This window comes from Sporisorium graminicola, chromosome SGRAM_21, assembly GCF_005498985.1.
Source record: "Sporisorium graminicola strain CBS 10092 chromosome SGRAM_21, whole genome shotgun sequence".
Taxonomy (NCBI): Eukaryota; Fungi; Basidiomycota; class Ustilaginomycetes; order Ustilaginales; family Ustilaginaceae; genus Sporisorium; species Sporisorium graminicola.
The window spans coordinates 168,848-191,621 of NC_043730.1; the positions used below are offsets into that span (position 1 = coordinate 168,848).

Here is a 22,774-nt window from a genome sequence, read left to right on the forward strand (position 1 = left end):
CAGAATACGATCTCTTCTTGTCACGGTTTCCATCTTATGTGTGAGAAGTGTGGGGTGGTATTGAGCGAGGTACAAATACAATGGTCAAAAGTCGGTACATAATCTGGCACAAAGAGCTGAAACAAGGGATCCAAAGCGCACCGCTATTCGGTATCGCTCTCGCTGTCGTCGTTAGAGAGGTCCGAATCCTCGCGATCCAAGTCGGCTGTTGCTGTCGCGGCGATTTCAGCGCTCAAACCGGTGAGGTTGGCCTCGTTACGATCCGCGCTATTTGCGTCAAGACCAGCTGCCTTTTGCTGAGCTTGGATTCTTTGGCCTGTCGTCCGCACCCACGCAAAGATACCGTCAGTCTGTGTTCTCGCCGCTATGCGCAGCTGGGAAGGGGAAAACTTACGAATAAGAATGATGACTGCCTCCTTGTCCCTCCTCTCGAGCTTCTTGAGCCTCTTCTCCAGATCACGTTTCAGGTCCCAATTGGGTCGCTTGGGCGCAATGTTGTTTAGGTCGAGCTCCTCTTGTCTCCTGCGCTCGTCTTCGGCGATCGTCTGCTCTTGCAACCCGTCGACATCCCTCTCGACGGTATCTGGCAGATCGCGTGCTGAAGTGAAGCGTTTCATCTGCCCGGTGATGGGGTCATAGTTGCGAAAATGTCGTTTGATGAGCAGTGATGCATCGTGGGAGGAGGTGGAGAGGGTGGACCCGGATTGCTCGGCGGCGCGACGCTGTCGAAGTAGCTCGAGCTTTTGCTTACGTGCTGCTGAGAAGGCTTCCATCGACATGGTTGGCTGTGTGTGGTGTCGGGAGAACAGCCAATACGGAGACAGAGGCGATTAGATAAGCTTTGAAAGCGCAGATTAGTTGGAATGCCAGGCCAGAATGGAGGATGCGGGCAAGGAAGAAAGCAGAGATGTGCAATGGAGGGATAGGAAGAATTGGTCGAAGCGGTTCGTTGCCAAATTTGGCTAGTGAGGCTCGGGAGACGGAAATGCAAAACAAAGCTGCTGAGTCTCGCATTTAAGGGTTCCTCTATGCTTCTCACGCCTCTCACGCCTCTCGACCATCCACATTCTTCCATTCGTCCTCTCTCTGCTAGCTATCACTGGCATCCAAGCTTATCACTACCTTTCGATGCGCTAATTATCGACCACCAGCAATCCGAGTCGATATTAGGAGGACACAGCCACATGCTGGCACTAGTCAAACCCTCCAACTCTCAGCCGTAGCTGCGCTCCACCTCACTGCTTACCGCAATCGCAGCGTCGTATCGCCAGCCACAATCATGTCTAGATCTCGCTCCTCGCCCACCGCAGGGCCGTCTCGCTCTGCTTCACCCGCCTCTGATGCCGCCCCTTCCTCTTTCCGCGTCGAGCGATACGACTCCTCCACCAATGTCAGCGATCTCATGGTCACCTCGCGCTCCAAACGCAGCACCGCGGGTAACCGCCTTAAGGCCCTACTCGACCAAGAGCTCGAAAAGGACGAAGTGTTTGCCGAAGTCGAAAATGACATCGATTTCCAAGCGAACGAGAACGAAGACGGCGTCGACATCGTCGATAGCGATTTCGACCGAGACTCGGACGACGAGGCGCGTGGTGGTGAGGATGAGAGCGAAGGAGAGCGTGAGATCGAAGCGCAGGAGAAGGCGGACAAGCAGAAGCGTCGAGCTGCGGCGCGCACGGTCGGGATCGTTAAGCGTCCTGCTGCTCCTCCTCCGCTTCGTGCAGCGCGCCGTCCCGGGCCTCCTACCGCGAGTGTGGCGACGACCGAAGCCAAACGCAGACGCATCAGCTTCGCGCCCGACCAGCCGTCCTCCTCTTCCTCACCCAGCACCGTCACCGACCAGGGGCGCCGCCGAACATCAGCACGCTCAGCAACCGTGCAGTCCAAACTCGAAGTCTTGTCGCGCTTGGAAGAAGCCGAGCAGCGCAGAGCCGCGCAACCCGTCAAACACATTGTCAAAAAGAAAGCGAGTCTGACCCAAGACGCGCTCATTGCAGCAGCGCTCGAGGTGGAGGAGGAGAACAGGGAGAGTTTGCGGCGCTTCTTGGAGCAGGAGGAGGAGAGGAGGGCAAAGCAACGGCAACGGAAAGAGCGGATCACGGGGCCGTTTGTTCGGTGGATGAGCGTCGGGCTCAAGACCAAGGTTGTGGAAGATGTGAAGAATGTGACGGAAAAGGGGAAGGTTCAGAGTGGTGGATCGGTGGTGGGGACAGTCGGGCCAGTTGACAAGAAGGAAGGAATTCGGGGTGAGGAATTGGTTCTTAATAGTGTTGACGAGGTGCCAGTAGAGAGTTTGCGGACGGTTGCTCCGACAGAAGGCAGTTTGAAGGAGCAGCAGCACTCTGCGTCCTTGCCAATCTCACTGCCGGATGGTGAGCAGATTGGCGAGGGGCTTATCAAAGAGGCGAACGCGCCGGGGTTGGAGCAAGCATTGACACCGCCGCCGCTGCAACCTGCTCAGCAAGAAGCGTCAGCGAACGTGCAAAGCAAAGCGACATTCGCTGAATCTCTTGACAAGATTTCCAGCGACAACATTGCGATGGCAGACGCTACAGAGCAGACAGCTCAAGACGCTGGTCCATCCGCGGAACCTCTTCCAAAAGAACCGGAGCACACAACCGGCAGCACATCAACCCTGCCTGTGCAGCAGCCCATCGAAGCCACAGCAGTTGAAGGCGCTCGGTCGACCTCTAATGCCGCACCCACAACGCCTCGCACCGCCGCAGCACCAACGAGCGCCTCCCTCACGCTCGACCCCGTGATCGCGGCACGTCAGCAAGCAGCGCTGCTCCGCTCCTCCGCCACCGCCTCCTCGACCACCCTTGCACCCAGCTCCTCGACGTCCTCCAGATCGAAGTATGAGCTGCAGGCGCGTACGCTGCTCTCCGTCGAACGCATGCCCGAAGACTGGGAGTGGCTGGACGAGTTCAACGCGCTACTCGGCACGCACTGCACCTGGGACGCCTACCCGTTCGTCCCTTCGCGCAACCGCCCGCTCAAGCCGCGCCAGTCGATCTGCCCCATCACAGGTCTCCCGGCAATCTACAAGGATCCGCGCACGGGCATTGCGTACGCCAATGAGTACGCGTACAACGTGATCACCAGGCTGCTAGAGGGCAGGTTCGTCTGGTCCGGTGGCCATTATGAGGACAGAGGAGGAGCAGGAGGAGGGAGGAGGGGGAAGGAGAAGGAGAAGGAGAGAGGCGGCAAGGTGGGCGTCGGTGCCGTTCCACCTGAGATGGGCATCTATCTGGACGATGAACGCGAACAGGGCCCGGGTAAGGTCTGGGACGCTGCGAGAGTAGCCGCCCCCACAACCAAACACTCAGCCGCTACCCACCCCACCGAAACCCCACCAGCACGCAAGAAAGCATCACGCCTGACACCGTCGGCACCAACACCATCAGCATCACCAGCAGCCCCTGGAGTATCAGCAGCAGCTTCAGCCGCAGCCGCAGCAGCAGCGGAAAAGAGAAAATCCAAGCCCGGCTTCGACGTCGTCCTCACAAACGCCCTCGCTCCAGGCGACGAAAAAGCCGTCCTTGCCGCCGCACTCTCACTCCCTGCCGGCTCGACTAGATCCGGTCGTCGTGTGCAACGTTCTTAGCAACCGGGCAACCGGGCAGAAATCCTCATCAGACTTGCTTTTTAGGCATGTCATTTCGACAAGATTGTCGTACAGGATGCTATCGATGTGTGAAAGTGTTACATGTGTGGGGTGGGTGAGGGGGCTAAGCCACGTGAGAGCATGCGTCGAATGGTTTTTGAGAGTCTGTGGTATGCTTTTGAGAGGTGGGAGCGGTGGTGACGGCTGGGAAATGCTGTCTTTTCGTGGTGCGCTGAAGCTCACTCCCATGTCGGATTGAGAGTCGAAGCGTCCTTGAGCGGCTTGACTTCTTCCTGCGCCGGGCTGGCCCCGTTGCCGGACATCGAGCTGCTTCGACGTGCGGGTCCACCACCGTTGTTGCTGCTGCCGATCCAACGCGACGAGGCCAAATCGCGGGGCACCCACTTTCGCGCTTCGTCGATTGAGGCTTGCCAGCGCGCAACGTCGGGATGCGTGTAGACGAGGAAGAGCTCGGACTCGACAAAGTCGTGGCCGGGCGAGGTGGCGCTTGCAGAGACGTTGTTGTGACGGACTGTCTGGACACGGAGCTCCCACTTGGTTCCATCAGAGCCTACTGTCGTGGTTTCGCGTTCGCCTGCAGCAACAGCACTGGTGGGCAGCCCACTGGCTCTCTTTGTACTGTCGACAGTCATCTCGGGCAGCCCGGCTTCGGCACCCGGAGCGACGAGTCGCAGAGCGTCAAGCAAGACAGCAATGCGACCAGCACAAGCGGCTCGCACTTCGTCGTCGCTCCAAACGTCCCACAGCTTGGCAACAGCTTCTTTGCCGATGCCAGCCTCCGACGACGCTCCATCGTCGCCATGCCATTGTGCATGCACATACAGCTGGCGTTGCTTCTCCACTACAATTCTAAGAATGTCGTCGGCAGACAAAGCCACAGCGGACTGGATCTTGCGCTTGCCGGTCGAAGCTAACTGCGACGAGGGGAGCGAGCAGTCGTACCGGTGGCTCCACACTAGTTGGTGCCCTGTGAACGGCGTAGGTGGAGCGCTACCTGCTCCTACTGCCGATGCCGCTACTGCTGTGGCAGCGATCGGATCGGGTGCGGGTGCGAACGTAGAAAGGATGGGCGTTTGCGGCGAAGGGATGCTGAGGAAAGGAAGGTTCTCGGTGCGTCGACTGCGTGCGCGTCGACCAGATCTGCCACGCTCGTCGCCGTCCTCTTCGTTTTCATCGCCATCGCGACTGATGGCTTCATCGAAGATGTCGTGCACTCGAGTCTCGACTGGCGGCTTGGGCACCGAGCGTGTCTGCAAGAATCGGTCCGAGAAAGGATGCGACGATCCACTGTGGGCGTTATCCTGGACTTGCTGGAGGCGTCCCGGTGACAACGTGTTGACAGAGCGGCGAACAAAAAAGGCCCCCTGCGTTGCATAGCGAAGCCTCTCGTCAGCCTGAGAAGTGGTGCGAGGACGAGAAGCCTTCCAGATCTTGGCACCTTGCTCAGGAGGCACAGGTGGCACCATTTCCTCCTTGGGCACTCGGTAGATGCCGGATCCGATCCCTTGGACCTGCACTTGATAGCCAAAATCGTCTGCAATGGTCTCACACCACTTCTTGAACTCGTCCGGGGTGAATTCGAACTTGTGGTCCTCATGGCGGAAGACACGATCGGTACGTCCCGTAGGGTCGGGGAAGCCAGGACGGGTGGTGAGATCTTGACCAAAGTTGTCATTGAAGCAGTAGTTGGGGGTGGTGACGAGGACGATGCGAGGGCGGTACTTGCCAAAGATGGTGGGCGCAAATCGTTGCAGAGCTGCCTCGTCGAGATGCTCGATTATCTCGGTCGCAACAAAGGCATCGTAGTCATCAAGCGTCTCGTTCTCTGTCTCGACCGAGCCATGGAAGAGGCGAACGTCGAGCGACTTCCAGCGTGGGCGGTTCTTGGCGAGAGCTAGGCCATGAAGCGACAGGCTCGATCTAGCATTGTCGAGCACCTTGCGTTCGACGTCGATACCGATAAGACGGGAAAGAACGATGTCGTTGGGACTGTAGATCCAGTGACGAGAAGAGAGCAGAGCTTCGCTTGCAGCATCGTCCCCGGCCTGTTTGGTATCGCCCGCAGCTTTCTCGGGAAGGGCGAGAGCGGGGAAGCGATGAACAGGGAACTGATCGAGTTGAAAGGCAGGTTGCATCAAAGCGGACAGCAGAACACCGTTGGAACAGCCGACATCGACAACCGAATCGGATCGCTCCTGCCTGAGTTTGCCCAGCACCCACGACTGTCGCTGCAACCACAGAGGCGGATCAAAGTAGATTTTGGCAACCATAGCTTGACGCACCTGGAATGACGAGTGCCGGAAGCTATCGTGGAATGTTGTGACAGTGCAAGAAGTGGAGGTGAGCGACGGTAATGCCGACAGATATAGAATGGCGGGGAAAGCTCTAGCCCAGTCGCATGTGCCGCTTGCCGAGTGAAAGGTCAAGAAAACGCAGTTCAAGGTGTGGATTCAGGCGAGCTGGACTCGTCTCTGAGTGGAGAAGCAACAGCTCAGAGTCGGAACGACGCCGACGAAGTTGCAGAGCTCCGTTTGCTGAGATTGACCGAATGAATGTCGAGTCGGTTTCTGGCGAGAGCTTAGAAGAAGGGCAGGAGGGTGTGCGGAGCGTGCTTGGCCTATTTATGATAAGCGTGGGTATGGACCACCGCTGCGACTACGACTGTGCGGCAGACTCTGAGACAGCAACGCGAGCTCGACTGTCCATGCAAATGGCTCGTCCCAAGGCGTCGACAGCTGTAGCAGATGAGGAGAAGAAATGTGCGCTGCGCAGACACACTGCCAAGAGAGGCCTTGCGCCTTTGTTTGCGGGAAGAGCGGAAGCGGAAGAGGTGGTGCGGGAAGTAAGCTGCTGTTGTGTGATGGTAGAAAGAGGGGATGCTACTTGGTGAGCGGCGCACAGGAAGAAAAGCTTGGGGCACCGAGTCGATCGCATTCGGTTCTGCTCTTCCGAAGCGGTCACATTCCCAGCCCACTTGCCACAATCAAAAACTCATCACGACCTTGAGATGCGCACGCTGAGCCGGTCCCTATAGGAGATCACACCTCAGAACGATGCTTGCTTACCGACTAAGCTTTGCAAATGCGCCTTGCTCGGACGGAACAAAACAAATTTGAAGCAACGGCCATGTCGAGACGGGCGCAGTGGTATGCGATGTTGGCTTCCATGATTGACGCAGTGAATTGCGTTGCTCACAGGCAGAGTCGCAAGCTGCAGCACATCGGGTGCAGAAACGGAAAGAGCTGCCGCCGACGCCAAGTCATTGTCGACGAACAAAGTTGGGCATAACCGATGCCGTCCCATCGAGGCCGCACCGACCAATGAGAACAAGAAAAAATGCGGGGTCTGTCAAGCCTGGCGAAAGCTTTCCGACACCTCGTCCGCTGTTCTTCCGGAGCGCAGCAGCAGGCCACAAGCCGTCGAGGCGAGGCGAGGCGAGGCAAGGCAAGGCAAGGCAGCTGAACCTACAGCACGCAGCTACATTCGCACGGGCACTACACTGAGCGAGTCGCCTGAGTGCCGTCGAAACGAGAAGAAAGTTGTCTGGAAGATCCCGCCAAAAAGGAAAGAAAAATCTGGGGAAATTCACGGACAAATTCTGCTCGGGGCGTGTCTGAGAAGGGTCACATTGCCTTGCGTTGCCTTGCGCGCACTTGCCCAGCGTGATCGCATTGCGCCACCTCTTGCGTCTAACGGCGCGAGATGAGGCCATGCTGCTCTCTCTCTCTCTCTCTCTCTCCATGTTGACACATGAAGCTTTCATGCTTTTCGTGCTGTCGTGAGATGAGGTGAGAAGACATGAGATGAGATTCAGCCTCGATGGCGATAGCTCGCACAATCGGCCGACGTCTTGCGCTATTGAGCAGCAAGGTCGGTTGGTTGCTTTTTCGTTGACGAACGAGGCGTCGGCGATCTCGGGCTTGCGACGAAGCTGCACCGTGTTTCAGATGCAATCGACTCGTGATCTCCAATGGGCAAACGTCGGTTCGATGCATTGCACACCTCATCCGTGATAGGAGCGGTGCACAGAGCTTGATAAGGACGAAGCTCAAGCTACGGCAAGCAGCCGTGCAACCACGCTTGTTGGAGATCAATGAGTTTGCGCTTTTGCCGAGCTCGACGAAAAGGCGTGTGCTTGGAACGATTGGCATAAGCTCAAGCTCAGAACAGCTCGACCGCTTGACCTCTTCGTCAAATCTGTTCCTGCGATCCAGACAATACACCTTCGGGTTTATCCTAGAGCATGTCAATGCGCTGTAGCAATTTTGTCCAGGCGCCTTTCCCATCGCGTAATGCTGTCTCGCATGCGACCCGTCCGGCAAAATAAAAAGCGTCCGTACCGCTTAACGAGCCTCTACGGTGAGCCGCCTTACTCCGCCCTAGAATTGTTTTCCCCCATTTCCTTGGCGGTCTGGCGGAGAGACAATATCGGCCGTCGCTCCAGCAGGCGCTTGCTGTCATCGAGGACAAGCGCACGATGGAGAAGCAGGTATACGATGGCCCACTCTTTGACATGTCATTACCATGCGCAAATGTCTGAAGTGGGATAAGTCTGTCTCAGCCACGTTGGGGGTGAGCGATGGAGCGATTTGGGGCTGTCATTGTGTGCGATTTTGTGACCGAACAAGGTGTGCCGTACTCAGTGACTGGAAGTACTGACCACACCCTAGCCCAGCGCACGGAAGTTCGGGAAAAGGAGGTTGCGCCGCGCCATGCCATTGGCTGTTGTCTTCTGTCATAAAGCTACGGGCCGAGACGGCTCTTCCGCGAGTTACACCGATGATCGCCCGAATGCTGTCGCCACGCACGGATGCATATGTACCCCACGTTCAGCTGTTTAGAGAGTCAAGTCAAAAGGAGCGTCAGGGACATCCAGGAGGGACCGCGAGCGAGGAAGATTTGAGCCGTGTGCGCGATGTCGATGCAATGCTGCAGCCAGCAGTTGCCGGTCGTGTCAGGCACAAGACACGCCGGTCAATTTCGAAGCTCTGCTCGAACCTAAGGAGAGGGAGGTGACACGAGAGTGTCGGGGGCGGGATTTGATACGACAGCGACATCCACAAGTGATTTTACCCGCTCTTGTTGATCTCGGGTCCTGCCTCTGCAGAGTAAGAGGCCCATTGGAAAGCCGCTGCGTCGATCATAAACGAGCGAAGAGCTTCTTTGTGATTGGTTCGCTCCACGATGCTGCCTCCGCTCCGCCGCGGATTCGTCGCCCGACACGTCCCCACTGCTGCCGCTGCACGTCGTTGTAGCTAAGGCCTAGCTCGTCACAGTTGACACCCTACCGGCTGTGAGGCTGATATCGTCCCTTGAATGCGGTAGTGAAGCTCGATTTTTGGCTCACCTCCTCTCTCGAATTCGCAGCTCTCTCGTACGCAGCTTGCAAGCAGCATTCTACAGCCAGCTTGGTTCCTGCCTACCAAGGAGCCTTAGCTGAAGGCCATCGGTAAGTGCCTTGCTCCGTTTCCCCGTCCTGCAAGACCGCACGAGACAAGCAGGGAATGTCGACACAGGCTACCTCGGCGATGTGCGCGTGCGCGGAGCTGCTGCGAGCTGGACCTGTATTCGAAATTCAGATCGAGAACAAAATGAATGGATTGCCGCGAAGCGCTGCGCAGAGGAAAAATGCAGAAATCCCGCTTTTACCGAGATCTTGAAGCAAAGAGAATTTAAAAACCGGAGACGGAACCATTGTGGACACCGTGATGGCCGCCCGAGCTCTCCGTGCATCTGCAGTCGAGGCGAGACAGAGTGCGCGTACGACGGGCACCCCAGATCGCAAGCGAAGCTTCTTTTTTCGCTTCTTCTCGTTCAGGCTTTAAATGATTTTTAGGCGGATCGAAAAGGCGCGACGACTGCGGCAATTGCCAGGCAGCTAGGTCGACTTTGCGAGCTGCGCGCTGTTGGCGCATGCAGGGCCGATCGGAAGCTCAGCAACTGCTCACAGAATTATCGGGCTGCATTGTTCACTGCCATTCGACTCATCTTCCGCCTCCATCTTCGCTCGAGCACGAGCTACCAGATTTGAGCGCCTGAGTTATCGAAAGAACGTTGGAAAGGTGACGCTGCATCCTTGCCATTCCTCTGGGTGCTTAATACCATGTGGCTTTGCAACCGGGGTTTTCTTTTGGCCTTGGAATTAGAGACAGGAAACTGGCCGCGGGGTTGGAAGTGCTGTAATTGGTCGCATTCGACCTGCTGATATCCTCTCGATACTGTACCGACTGCAGTCAGCCCAGCCCGTCAAGTTCACGATAACCAGCCTCTCCGAGTTGTCCAATCGCACACTCTTTGCCCTCTTCTCGCAGGTCTGGAAAGATGTCTGAGAACAGGTTCGATTCTGTCGTAGGCAGACTGGCCGTAACGCAAAACGCTGGATGCGAGCATGTATGAGATTCCGGGGCTTCTCTTGTCCGCGGGAAAGGCAAAGCAAATTCTGAAACACAGCGACAGCAGCAGCAGCACGCAATCATTGGGTGTGCTCGAAAGCATCCCTTCCACGACCGTTTCTGCAGAGCTGCTCCTATTCTCTTCATCAATGCCCTCGTAGTGTCTCTTGAAGCTTGTGACAAGTCGGTTCCGCTCAGCACCTGGTTGTTGCAAGCGTCAGGCTCAAAGTCTACCTTGTCAGAGACTTCAGACGTCCACAACAGCGACCAAAACACAGGAGAGGAAAGACAGCCTCGGAATTAACTGGAAGGGGGATAAAGTCAAAACCAGTCAGATGTCCGCTCGCCCGCCTGACCGCACAGCTTAGGGGAACTAGTGTAACTGCACAGGGAAAAGTGAGATCCCGGCCCGCAATAATTTACACAAGGCTCCTGGGAGGAGAGAGACAAAGACCGACAAGTTGGAAATTTCGGTGTTGCCTGTCCGGAGCGTCCACGCTGTCTCTCGCTGCCTCTCAACTGGTATCTCTGGCTTGACCTTGTCCTGACCCTTGTCTGGGCCCTTGCTTCCAGCCTGGCTCTCTCCGGTTGCCTGGGCCCTCCGCCCAGCCAGACCGCCTGGCCGCTGTCGCCCCCGTTCTACTCGTCCGGCGTCCACCCAATCAGAAGACCAATTCCGAACAAAAAAAAAACAGAAAAAGAAAAAGAAAAAAAAAGAATTAGACGGAAAAATCGTCTTCGCCCTCTCGCCCTTCGCAAAAATTTCGGCTGCATCTGCCCATCGACCAGCCTTAGTCGACACTGCTCGCGTGCTGCATGCAACCTTCTGCCGCCGCCCATTGCTCGCAACCTTCGAGAGATTTTTTCACATTGCACACACTGACACTACTGCAACGTTGGCTCGTTCTCATCCCCATCATCATCATCATCATCATCATCATCATCATCATCATCATCATCATCATCATCATCACCACCACCGCCACCACCATCACCGACATTGCCATCATCGTCATTTCCACATCCACGACATCCTTCATCTCAACTCGAATTGATTCTCTGCTCTCGCTCATTTGTTGCTACTCATCTTCTTCGACACTCTCCTTCACGCCTTTGGTCTTTGCAGTTGGTCGATTGCATCTACGCTCCTTCTTGGCCTCACCCACTTCAAGTTTGGCGCTGCGCCATAATACTGCCTAATAACGTCCATCTTTCTTCGCTCCCACTCGATTTGCCCTCGAAGCGTTCCATTCGACTCCGGAAGCTCGGTGCAATCTGGACTAGCAAGTAACTCTTCAGCACGCCTCTCAGCTTGCTCACACTGCTCACTTCGTCAAGATCCCTTTTTCCGACTGGCCATTGCTCTTAGTGTTCGTACACGAGCTGTGTCATCTCGACGAAGAGGGTAGCACTACATCTTCGCGACGGAATCTGGTCAAGCTCTAGATCATTTAAATCACCCCCATCAATAGCGGCATTCATCTTTACCATTGGCGCTCGTCCCTTTTCTGCGAGCGACCTCAAACAGTATCTCTCTACTGTTCGCTTCGAAGCTATCTCTGCCGCCAAACACTTGATCATCACCTTCTCAACACATTCCGACCCTTCGCTGCACGACGTGAGTTTCTTTGCTTTTCTATCATCACTCTTTCTTCTTTGTTCGGAAGACTGCTTCGCTCCTTCCTCGGCTCATCTCGGTGCTGCCTAGGGCAGGCAGTCCCGCCCTTTTCTCCGTTCGGCTTTGCTTGATAGTCACGTTGACGACGCCAGCAGCGGAAAGGCACCTCCTTCGTCCTTGTACGAGACATCTGCCACCGGCCGAGCCTGACCAACAGCCCTCACGCGTTCTGCCCGCTTGATGTGCTCGTTCGGCTACAAGGCAGATCACTCTTGTTCACGGCGACGGGTCCTGCAATGACACGCCGCCATCGCCTTTCTGGCCAGACGTTTCTAAGAGCCTCCTCAGCCTAACCAATCTTCCCGCATCTCTTTTCTTTTCTTTCCTCCTTTCGTCGCCCCTCCTTTCCTGTCCTGGTTCGGTCTTTTGCCCCTCGATCCTTGCAACAACACCCATCTACCGCCACTATTGGATGCTCTTCTCCGCCCCTCTCATGGAAATTCGTACGACGCAGACCGCAACAGCCTCGATACGCAACGTATGAGCTTCTCCAATTCGGCCGCCAGTCGATTCTCTGAAAGGAGCGGAAGCACCACAACCGTAAGTGTGCCACCATAGCTCCATGGTAAAGAAGGAAAATTCGATTACAGGCATCGAGGCTGACTTGCAGCTGCTTTGCTCTTCTCCACGACGCAACAGACGTACACCGTCGGTAACCCCGTTCGTCGAGCTTACAACGAGCCGTCGCAAACCATGACCATGACCATGCCGTTGACCGGCCTCTCGCCGCCCTCGAAAGGCTTCTTTACCCCCTCGTCCATGCCCACCTCGAGAACAGATGCCTCCTCCAACGGTGTTATCTCGTCTGCTGTGCCAAGTCGTGGTCGCCGAAGAGAATCGATCACAGGACAGATGCGTCGAAAAGCTACCGACACCGCGTCTGCTGCTGGTGCCGGCGGTGCCTCTGGTCTCTCCATGAGCCGTGCCGCTCCAGGCGGGCCCGGTTCGCCCACGGGACGCGCAATTCCCATGATGGCTCGCTCGCCTCGTATGGGCATGGCCGAGATGGGCGGCGGTCTTTCGACTTCGTTTGGTGCGGCCGCCGAGGCGCTCTCGCTCTCTTCGTCCATCACGTCCAACTCAACAGTGGCTCCTGGTTCGTTCCAGGCACGCAGCAACGCACAACCCATCCAGCACGAGGGTCGTTCGCAGGGACACTCGCACCTTGGCGTCGAGTGCTTCGGCCCCTCGAGCCTGGACAGCACCATGCCCATGCCGAGTCCAGGCATGATCGCCAACGGACCCAAGCGCGACCGTCGCTCGTCGGTCAGCTCCACAGGCACCATCGGCGAGGATGATGACGACGGCAAGAGCAGCAAAGGTGGAAAACACGAGGAGCTTCACCGTTGCGAGAGCTGTGCCAAGGTGTACCGTCACCCAAGTTGTCTGATCAAGCACCGCTGGGAGCACACGGTCTACTGGAAGGAGGCGTCCAAGTTCCTCATGAGCAAGCACCAGCAGGTGCAACTGCTCGAGGCCGCAGCCATCCTGGTGGGCATGGACGCGAACGCTCGCTCGCTGCCCGAGGAAAAGGCGCTGTGGCCCGCTGCGGTGAGCCCTCCGGCGTCTGGGCTGCTCGGATCCGAGTCGATCAACTTTGAGACTTTGATGGCTTCAAAGCGCCGAAACACGATCTCGAGCAACGCAAGCAGCGGCAGCCCGGCGCGTCGAACCACGCCTTCGCTGGTGCCCAACGACAGCAGCGACGGCAGCACCACGAGCACGTACGATCCCTCGATGCGCAGCGTCACCATGAGCCCTCTTGCAGGGCTGGGCAACATGCGTCTCACGGAGGGCGACCGCAAGCACCGCGACGAGGGTCGCTACCGCCTCGACGATGGCGCTAGTGGTAGCGGAAGCGGCAGCGACCGTGCTGACCGTTCAGGATCCGCCGAGATGTACGACGATGAAGACGTCGACGACGAGGCACGCCTGGACGACGGCGAAGAGCGTTACGGTGCCGATGCTGGTGGCGATGTAATGGCGCACATGGAGATGGACGATGTCAACTAGCAAGCACCACGCTTCCGAGGGTATATTTGCTTGCTTTGCGTCTCGACTCTCCGCCACTCTATCGCTTGCCACCTTCGGGGAATGTATCATCTCAGCTCGCTTTCGTAAACTGGCTACAAACCCTTCTCTCCCCCTCTTGAAAGTACTCTCCCTCCTTCCTCCCCTTCTTTTCTTTTATCACTGGGTTTTGATCCGTTTTCCTATTCCTCTTCGTCACCCTTTCTCGATGTCCGCTTTTCGAGATTGTACTATCATTAAAAAAACCCAATTCATCCCAGAAGTGAATGCTTTAGCTTTACTTGAAGCAGGAGTGCAAAGTGCCTTGGGACCAATAGAGCGAGCGGCGTGCTGGAGGACGAAGTGGTTCATCGTCGCACGCAGAGCGCCTGTGAGCGGCAACGGCGCAGGAAGTAAAAGAGCGCAAGGCACATCGGGATCATCGGGCTACGAGGCCTCGGACGATCGCCGATGTAATACCAACTTCTCAGGTCTTTACGTTGACATCTCATCAACAGCTAGACGGAGAACTCGTGATATTGAGACAGAGAAAGACTTGGGATCTAGCGTAGCAAACATAAGAGAGCGGAGAAACGCGCTGGTTGTCAGCCGAGATCTGTGATTGGATCAGAAGAGTTGGCGGGTTTCGCTGGGATCGAAATCGGGGCTGATGGCATCTGCAAAGGCGGGTGAAAGAGTTGGGGCAGTGTAGCTCGTGAAAAGTGGTCGAAGCCAAGCCAAGCACCGGTTGGTGGTAACCCCTGCCCTTCCTGCGAATCCTTGATGCTCCACACCTTCCAAACAGACCTCGGCACGATAACCCCACATTGCGAAGACCTTGATCGGACAAGCGAGGCGGAAAGAGATGATGATGATGATATATATCTCATCCGCCTGAAAGCTCAAAGAAGATGTTTTCGCCACCGACGTCAAGGGTAAGCTCGCGACGTCACCTTTGGGAGCGGAGCGGCTCGTTCAGGCACCGGGGAAAAGGCAAACAAAGGTCATGAGGTCGCCAAGGGCACTCAGAACTGGCCGGATCAAAAGGGTGACGGAGTCGGCTGCAACGTGGGGGGGAACCACCACACTCTAGGCGAGAAAGAGAGAGTCGAAGCTTGATCCTTATACTCCAGTGTGGGGCAGGAGACGGATCTGCTTTTTCTTACTCTTTTGGAGAATTGGAGAATTGGATCTCCGCTGCTGGATCATTGAGCGAGCTCGTCTATCGCTCTCTTGCCTTCTTCCGCGGATGCCCAGTACGAAGCTACATCACCACTACAGGGTCATAATGAACACTTGTCATCACCGACGGTCTTGTTCACGCAACCTACACGGAGCAATAAGCTGCCTCACAAGCCTTCTCGTTGACAGCAACGGACTCGCAGCAGCAAAGATGTGTAGCAACGGCAGCGGGGGCGCAATCTGCCAAACACACATCAAACCGACAGAGCGGACAACCTTTACTTTGTAATTTTGGCTGCTGCTCACGGGCAGAAGCGCAAACAGAGGCTGATCCAAAGCTTTCCTCTTCTACGCCACACAGCATGAATTCTTCCTCTAGCCTCGACGCTTGTGGGTCAATGAATCCCGTCCGTGCCGCGCCTCCACCCTCCCAGGCTCCAGAAGATCTACACACGCCGACACGAGAGCCGATTAATTCTCGTCACGATCAAAGGCACTAATGCTGTGGCACTAGCTTGGATAGAAGTAGTAAATCCGTGGGCCGGTCTCGAAATCAGTTCAAGGTTGCATAGGCGAGGAGATTGGGCGTCAGTTTGTGATGCGCGACTACCAGAGCCGAGCTCCCTCCACCTTTGCCTTTTCCTTGTTCCAGAGACTTCATAACTAGGGTCAGCCAATCCAGGCAGCCACAATAGTTTGCCGTCCGTGGTGCCAGCCCGTGCTTGTCGCACTTCTGACTCGCGGTCATGTCTCGTACACCTACCTATCCGTATGTTTGGGTTTAGACGCCGCCATGCTTGTAGAGAAGCGGGTGTCTAGCAGAGCGAGAGCGCAGGCTGTGGAAAAGTCTCAGAGGTTTCAGTTGGGGTTCGATTGCAATTCACATTCATCTCTCCTCACTCATCGGATCAGAAAAGAAGCAAATTAAATATCTTTCGCTGACCCCCCGCACCCGAGCCTTCTTTTTCGCTTTTGGCAAGAGGTCGGTGCCCCGCAATCAGGGAAGGCAGTTAGTTGCCCGTCGTCGCCTATGTCGCATGTGCCTGTGCCGTGCTTCCTCGTCTTCGGCCTCGTCCTCGTCCTCGTCCTCATCCCGCAACCTGCTCTGCCAGTCTCCGGCGAAAGGAGCAAACGAGTGGCCCGCACTCGCGCTCTTTTCCTGTCAAAAAGCAAGAAGTTGTCTAGCAGCCTGGGTCCTGAAGCCTCTGCTCTCGATCTTGAAATTCGAGATGGAGTACTGTGAGAGGTCAGAACAAGCAGGCACGCCTCCGTACCTCATGACGGTCTGACCTTCGATCAACATTTTAGTTGGCTTCTTCGTAAAGATCCGGCCTGCTTTTCGTCATTCGCCGCCTGCCTTCCTCCTTCCAGCGGCTCGATGCGAAGCTCTCTTCTTGCCGTCTTTCGAGTTCAGACCGGTCTTTGCAAGGTGAGCAAAAAAAAAAATATTAGAAATAATAAAATTCGTCGTACATCCGACCTTTTGGTCTAGAGATTTTGAGATGCCGCTGATCCGCCCAGTGTCTCAAGCCTGAGGCGCCTGTTCAGTGTGTTTCGTGTTTCATGTTGACCTGCATTCTCATCGCCTTTCAACAGCCAAATTCCTCAAATCTCCACCCACGCCTCTTGTCGTCTCGAGCTTGCTTCTGTGGAGCCGCTCTCGGCTCTCAGCGGCCAATCACCAGATGGCATCAGCCGTAGATCAGCGGGTTAGAGAGCGACAATGGTTGGATTTCCCCATGTTTCCCTCCCTCTCGTCCTGCAGGTTTTAGTCGCCCCAAGCCCTTTTTCAGCCTCCGCAGGCTCGTCGTCGCCTCGCCCAGCCCCCTTGATGTTTCTGTGGCTCTCTCTGCTCAATCGCCGTCTTCTTTTTGGAAATCGGCTCCAACTTGCGCTTCCTCCGCTTCGCATCACAACGCATCACATCGTATCGTGACAGCCGCAGGTCGTCGTTGCATACCCATTGTTTGCAATGAAAAGAGTTCACAGTAGCCCAGCAAGCGTTGTGTCTTGGATGTCTGCAGCTCGCTAGCTTGTGCCGTCACAGTCCGCTTCGTCCTTTGTCCCTCTTCTCTCCGTACTCGGTGCCTTTTCCCTCCATCTCTCACGGACACCTGCTCTTCGCTTTGCCCCGCTCAAACCAATATAAACCTATCACCACCGCGCCACCATCTTTCCTCCAGCCTCTTCCATCTAAAGCTTTCCCTGAAGCTATCAGCTCTTTGCTTTCCATCCTTCCCTTTCTCTTGGAAAACAGTTCTTTCTTCCGTCCTTTCTTCACCATCCCCCAGAACACGGTCGCACGTTAGCACTGTGCCTGATACCCCGTGCTCGAAGCACTCCGTCCCTCGACTCGCTGCGATTGGCTCTTTCTCTTCTCCTCTCCTTAATCGCGCTTGTTACATCGTCTTTTTTGCTGTTTCGCTTTGACAGTGTCCCGTGTACACTTGTGTTGAACCGCATCTGCTCTCTAGGCGAAACTGCGGCGTCTAGGCTTCCGCGGCCTTTTCTATCTCCCAGCTCTTCTCGTTCGGCAACAGTCGTTTCAGCTGTACCAGCAGCGCGATCAGCCGTCACGTAAATTCGACTCTGCAGCCGACAAAGTCGCGTTTCACTCGAAATCCAACCGCTTTCCTCCTTCCCGCATCGGTGTAGCATCGCTCTCCGAATCGACTCATATCGACATGTCTTCGGTCACGAACGATCTCGGCGAGGAGATCCTGCCCGCCTACAAGGGTGAGTATTTCATTTCGCTCTTTGATCCGATCCTATCCACCGCAATGCAGATCGGACCGCCCGTTGAGCTGGCAGTGGCAGTGGCAGTTTGCTGTGTTTGCTGTTGCTTGCTTCTATCAGCGATTCTGACGGCTGCGAGCTGGACCGCGCCCGTTCTCAGCTTCGGACTTACCGATCAAGCTGTGCTGCATCGCGCTCTGGCCTGCGATTGTGGACAGCTGTCGGCGCATGCGATGCACTCAATCGCGCACGTCGATTGCTGTGATTTCGGACAAGCCAAAGACTAACCTTAAGCTGCCTTGACCAATTTGCCTTCTTCACAGGCAACCTCACCGCTTCTCAGCAAAGAGACCTCCGAGAGATCTGGAGACGTCTCTTTGACCTTTTCGAGAGGAACAAGGAAGTCTCGGAACGCATTCTGGCACAGGGCGGGCCAGGCAAGATGGCCAAGAGGAAGGACTCGCACGCTCCCAAGAACGAAAAGGACGCCGGCAAGGACATCCCCAAGGACGACAAGGCCAAGGAGGAGGCAAAGAAGGCCGAGGAGATGAAGGAGATGAACGAGTTCATCGACACCTACGGAGGCCCCATCCTCCGTCTCACCGTGTGGGAGTTCACCAAGATGGACCACTTGGACACCTCGGTGCTTCGTTTCCTCCGTGCGCGTAAATGGGACATTGACCGCGCTCTCGCCATGTTGGCGGCTGCCTGCAAGTTCCGTCTGGAAAAGGATGTCGCCGGTATCATCTACAAGGGTGAGGACGGCCTCAAGGACGTTCCTGGCTTCATGAACCAGATGCGACGAGGCATTTCCTACATCAAGGGCAACACGGACAAGATGGAGAACCCCATCTACTTTATCCACGTCGCTCGTCACTTTACCAGCGCACAGAAGCACGAGGTCCTCCAGGACTACGTCTTGCTTGCCATGGAAAACGCCCGTCAGATCACCACATCGCCTTACGAAAAGGCTGTTGTCATCTTTGACATGGCTGGCTTCGGTCTCAAGAACATGGACTGGCAGTGTGTGCTCTTCCTGGTCAAGTGTCTCGAGGCCTACTACCCGGAATCGCTCCAACGCATCTACGTCCACGGCGCGCCTTGGATCTTCAAGGGTATCTGGCAGGTGCTTCAGCCCATGCTCGACCCCGTCGTGCGTGACAAGATCAAATTCTCGAGCAAGGCCAAAGACCTCGAGGAGCTTGTGCCCCCTCACAAGATCCGAAAGGGTATGGGCGGTACCATGGACTGGGACTGGGACTACATTGAGCCGCAGGCCGGTGAAAATGACATTATGAAGGACACCAAGTCGCGCTCCAAGATCGAGGCCGAGATGAAGGAGCTCACCGACAAGTTCGAGGAGGCCACCCGGGAATGGTTCGAGAACACCTCTGAGGACGACGATAACCCTGACCTCGCCTACCGCCGCGATGTGCTCGCCAAGCAGATCCGCCTTAAGCACTATCAGCTCCAGCCTTTCAACCGCGCCAAGAACATCTACCAGCGTGCTGGCATCATGACCATGGACGGCACCGTCACCTGGGAGTATCCGCAGACCGACGGCAAGACCATCACCCAGGTTGTCAACGACCGTCACAACTACGGCGCGCTCATCAAGTGGCTCCAGGACCACAACGAGGACACGCTCGAAGACTCGTACGGACACAAGAAGCTCGCTGAGATTTGCACCGATGGCACCATCAAAAAGTCGTACGGCGGGAAGGCCGGAAAGTCGAGCGACGCTGCCTCGGCCAAGTCCGGTGGCAAAAAGTCGTCCAAGAAAGGCACCGAGGCTGCTGCTGGTGCTGCTGCTGGTGCTGGCGCTACTGCCGCCGGTGCTGCGGGCCTCAAGAAGTCCAAGAGCAAGGGCAAGAAGAAGCCCGAGCCTGAACCCGAGCCGGAGCCGGAGGAATCGGACGAGGACGACTTTGAGGATCCTGAGTCCGAGCCCGAGCCCGAGCCCCAACCTGCTGCGCGTTCCAAGCGCTCCGCTTCGTCCAACAAGAACCTTGCCCGCCAACCCAGCAAGAAGGCGGTCGAGTCCCAACCTGAGCCAGAGTCCGAACACGACGAGCACACCGACAACGAAGAGCAACCCCAGACCTACACGGGCGCCGCTGTCGGTGCCGTCGCCGGTGTTGCTGCCGGAGCCGCCGGTGCTGCCGCCGCTGGTCTCAGCTACCTCCGTGGTGGCAACAAGAACGGCAACGGCACCAACGGCACGAATGGTTCAAATGGATACGGCCGCGACGACGTGCACGACGAGGAAGACGACGAGGACGACGAGGACCACGGCGTGGCTCGCCCCGGTCAGCGTCAGCTGCCTCGCACCGTCGACCACTACCCGGACGAGGAAGAAGACTTCGAGGAGGACCAGAGCCCTGACGACGACCAGATGTCGGCCTACTCGGATGAGTCGATCACGCCCGAGACCGCAGTGCGTCCCGACTACATGAACACCAAGATCAGCGCATCAGACTGTCGCATCGACGACAACGACTGCCGTGAGGACCTCGCCACGGTGCGCGAGGCCATGGCGCTCTTCCTCAATTCGCGCATGCGTGAGGCTGAAGACATCTGCATGCAGGGCGCCGGCACGCGCCTCTACAAGGCCGAGGGCATGGCGCTCATCAACTCGGTCAAGTCGATCATGACCTTCGAGCCAGCTGACTTTGAGACCGCCATTATGTGCTGCCAGCATTCGATGAAGATCGCTGGCTTCTTGCGCAAGAAGCAGGGTACCATCGGCAAACTCATCAGCGGCAAGAAGGGCGGATTCCGCTCTATGAGCCTTGTGCAGCTTCACGCCGAGCTCGTGTTTGCCGAGTCGCAGCTGCTCAAGTCGGTGCTCGGCATCTTCTACTCCGGTGACAGCATTGGCTTTGTCAAGCAGGCCCTGGGCTTGCGCTCGGCCTACTTCCTGGTTCGTGAGCTTTTCAAGTTTGTCGAGGAAGTCGACGCCGAGGCCGAAGAGGCCGAGGTTTCTGGCAAGCGCCACGATGTGGTTCACCTTGACCAGGACTTCCGATCGGGTGTCTATTTGGGCAACGCCGTGTGCTCGCTTGTGCTTTCGTTGCTGCCCAAGAACACACTCAAGATCATGGAGGGCTTTGGCTTCGTCGGCGACCGCAAGTTCTCGCTTGACCTGTTTGCGCGTGCCGGTGGCTGGAGCAAGAGCAAGCCGCTCCCCACCATCTCGGCCGACGAGGAAGGTGTGCGACGACCGCTGTGCGACATTGTCATCCTCATGTACCACCTGTGGATCTCGAGCTACATCCCCGTCACGGAGCTCGACTTCGAGTTCGCGGACAAGGTGCTGTCGTGGAACCTGGTGCGCTTCCCCAATGGCATCTTCTACCTCTTCTGGTCGGCGCGACTCTACGCTGCCCAAGCGCTGCCGGAAAAGGCGATCGAGTACTACCGCAACGCCATCGAGTCGCAGCGCGAGTTCAAGCAGCTTCACCACCTATGCTTCTGGGATCTCTCTTTGACGTACCTGTGCACGTGCGACTTTGCGCGTGCGTACGAGTGCTACGACGTGCTTTCACGCGAGTCCAACTGGTCGAAGGCGATCTACCAGTACGCCAAGGCGGTGATGCTCTACGAGACGGGCATGGACGACCGGGCCAAGAGCGCCACCATCATGCGCACCGTCGGCAAGCTCACCAAGAAGGTGGCCGGCCGACAGATCCCCTTCGAACGCTTCGTAGCGCTCAAGGCGAAGAAGTACATTGCGCAGCAGAACCGCCTGGCGCTGCCCGGTCTCGAGTTCTCGTACCTGTGGCACTGCATCGGCCAGACCCCCGTGTTCCTGCTCGTCGAGAACACGCTGACGCGCATCGACGAGTTTATCGACGAGCTCGAGTCGTACCACAACCCCAAGTCGTACGGCACGGGCGAAAATGAGTACTGGTCGTCGTACTGCCTGGCGTTCTTCCTGCGCGGTGTTGCGCTGCGCTTTGTGGCATACCCGGAGCCGCAGACGCTGGTGCGCCTGCCTGCCGACGACACGGTGGGCCCGATCGAGGAGATCCAGGCAGACGCTGTGCAGTCGTTCAACAAGGTGTTTGAGCATGGAGCCAAGCTGGACCAGGTGGACCGCTACCTGGTCTACTTTGCGCACTACGAGCTGGGCCGTCTGCGCAGCTGCATGGGTCAGGACGAGGCGGCTAAGACCGAGTTCCGCAAGGTTCTTTCGGGCAAGCCGCTGGAGGGCAAGGGCAAGGGCTTGATCGGTGGTGGCAGCAAGGCCAACTACCTGCTGAGCAACATGTGCCAAGTTCGTGCGCACGCTGCGCTGGAGACGATGCGCATCCAGAAGTCGAGGTCGCGTACTTCGTTCTTCCACGGCACTGAGGGATCGCTGGCGAGCCAGAGCATCGCGTCCAAGTCGACACGCTCCAACTCGCTCGCTTCGTCGACGAACCGGAGCATGACCTCGAGGGGCACCTCAATGTCGAGCCGCTCGGGACGCGGCAGCATCAAGTCGAACACGTACGATGCTGAGGATGGATTCCGCAGCTCCAATGGCCACGGTCGTCCTCGTGCTGACACGGGCCGTTCGCAAGGTACCGACTACTCGCGCCGCCGATAGATACCCTCTCTATTCCTCTCCAACACACACACACACACACACACACACACAGAGCTCCAAGGGGGGGCATGTAAATAGGCTGTCTCTTGCTTCCTGATGGATTCGTAACAGGTCTGGGCTCTCTATTCTCGCTAAATCATGTATGTTTTTTTCTCTCTATCTCGCTCTCAGACTCTTACATCCTGTTATCTGAATCGAACTGTTCCTATTCTGTCCCAGCTTGTGATCGAAATGCAACGCGGAGAGTGCGTGGTGAGCAAGAGCGAAGAAAGGACTCGGGCTGCAATCGGGGAATCGGTATGCTGCAATCGCACGAAGGCGGGCTCAACCGCAATGTAAGCTGGCATCGGGCCGGGTCTGGTGCTTCCTCTCCGACACGGAAACGGATCATAGCAAGCGAAAAACGTGGCAAGGGGAGAGAGCACGTTCACCGTATTTAGCAGGGCCACGGCATCAAGAAGGGAACAAAGTTGAAATTCCCTGCTGCCGTATGACTCAAGAAGAGACACCATGCGTTGCTGTCGATGGCGTGCTCGTCACGTCAGATTGCGCAT

The 22,774-nt window shown here is 56.7% G+C and overlaps 5 protein-coding genes across 5 annotated transcripts; 3 read left to right on the forward strand and 2 right to left on the reverse strand.

The window, feature by feature from the left end:
- Window positions 1–143: 143 nt before the first annotated feature.
- On the reverse strand, window positions 144–779 carry EX895_003519 (uncharacterized protein; the record flags this gene model as incomplete). The annotated part of the gene is made up of 2 exons (XM_029884117.1): window positions 144–316; window positions 395–779. The coding sequence occupies 2 exons, from the start codon at window positions 777–779 to the stop codon at window positions 144–146; spliced, it is 558 nt and encodes a 185-aa protein (XP_029739490.1).
- A 500-nt stretch (window positions 780–1,279) lies between these two features.
- EX895_003520 (uncharacterized protein) lies at window positions 1,280–3,607 on the forward strand (the record flags this gene model as incomplete). The annotated part of the gene is made up of 1 exon (XM_029884118.1): window positions 1,280–3,607. One exon carries the CDS (start codon window positions 1,280–1,282, stop codon window positions 3,605–3,607), a length of 2,328 nt encoding a protein of 775 aa, XP_029739491.1.
- Window positions 3,608–3,846: 239 nt separating this feature from the next.
- EX895_003521 (uncharacterized protein) lies at window positions 3,847–5,898 on the reverse strand (the record flags this gene model as incomplete). Its single annotated transcript, XM_029884119.1, has 1 exon — window positions 3,847–5,898. One exon carries the CDS (start codon window positions 5,896–5,898, stop codon window positions 3,847–3,849), a length of 2,052 nt encoding a protein of 683 aa, XP_029739492.1.
- Window positions 5,899–12,178: 6,280 nt separating this feature from the next.
- Window positions 12,179–13,711, forward strand: EX895_003522 (uncharacterized protein; the record flags this gene model as incomplete). Its single annotated transcript, XM_029884120.1, has 2 exons — window positions 12,179–12,238; window positions 12,338–13,711. 2 exons carry the CDS (start codon window positions 12,179–12,181, stop codon window positions 13,709–13,711), a joined length of 1,434 nt encoding a protein of 477 aa, XP_029739493.1.
- Window positions 13,712–17,574: 3,863 nt separating this feature from the next.
- EX895_003523 (uncharacterized protein) lies at window positions 17,575–22,220 on the forward strand (the record flags this gene model as incomplete). The annotated part of the gene is made up of 2 exons (XM_029884121.1): window positions 17,575–17,626; window positions 17,950–22,220. The coding sequence occupies 2 exons, from the start codon at window positions 17,575–17,577 to the stop codon at window positions 22,218–22,220; spliced, it is 4,323 nt and encodes a 1,440-aa protein (XP_029739494.1).
- Window positions 22,221–22,774: the final 554 nt, after the last annotated feature.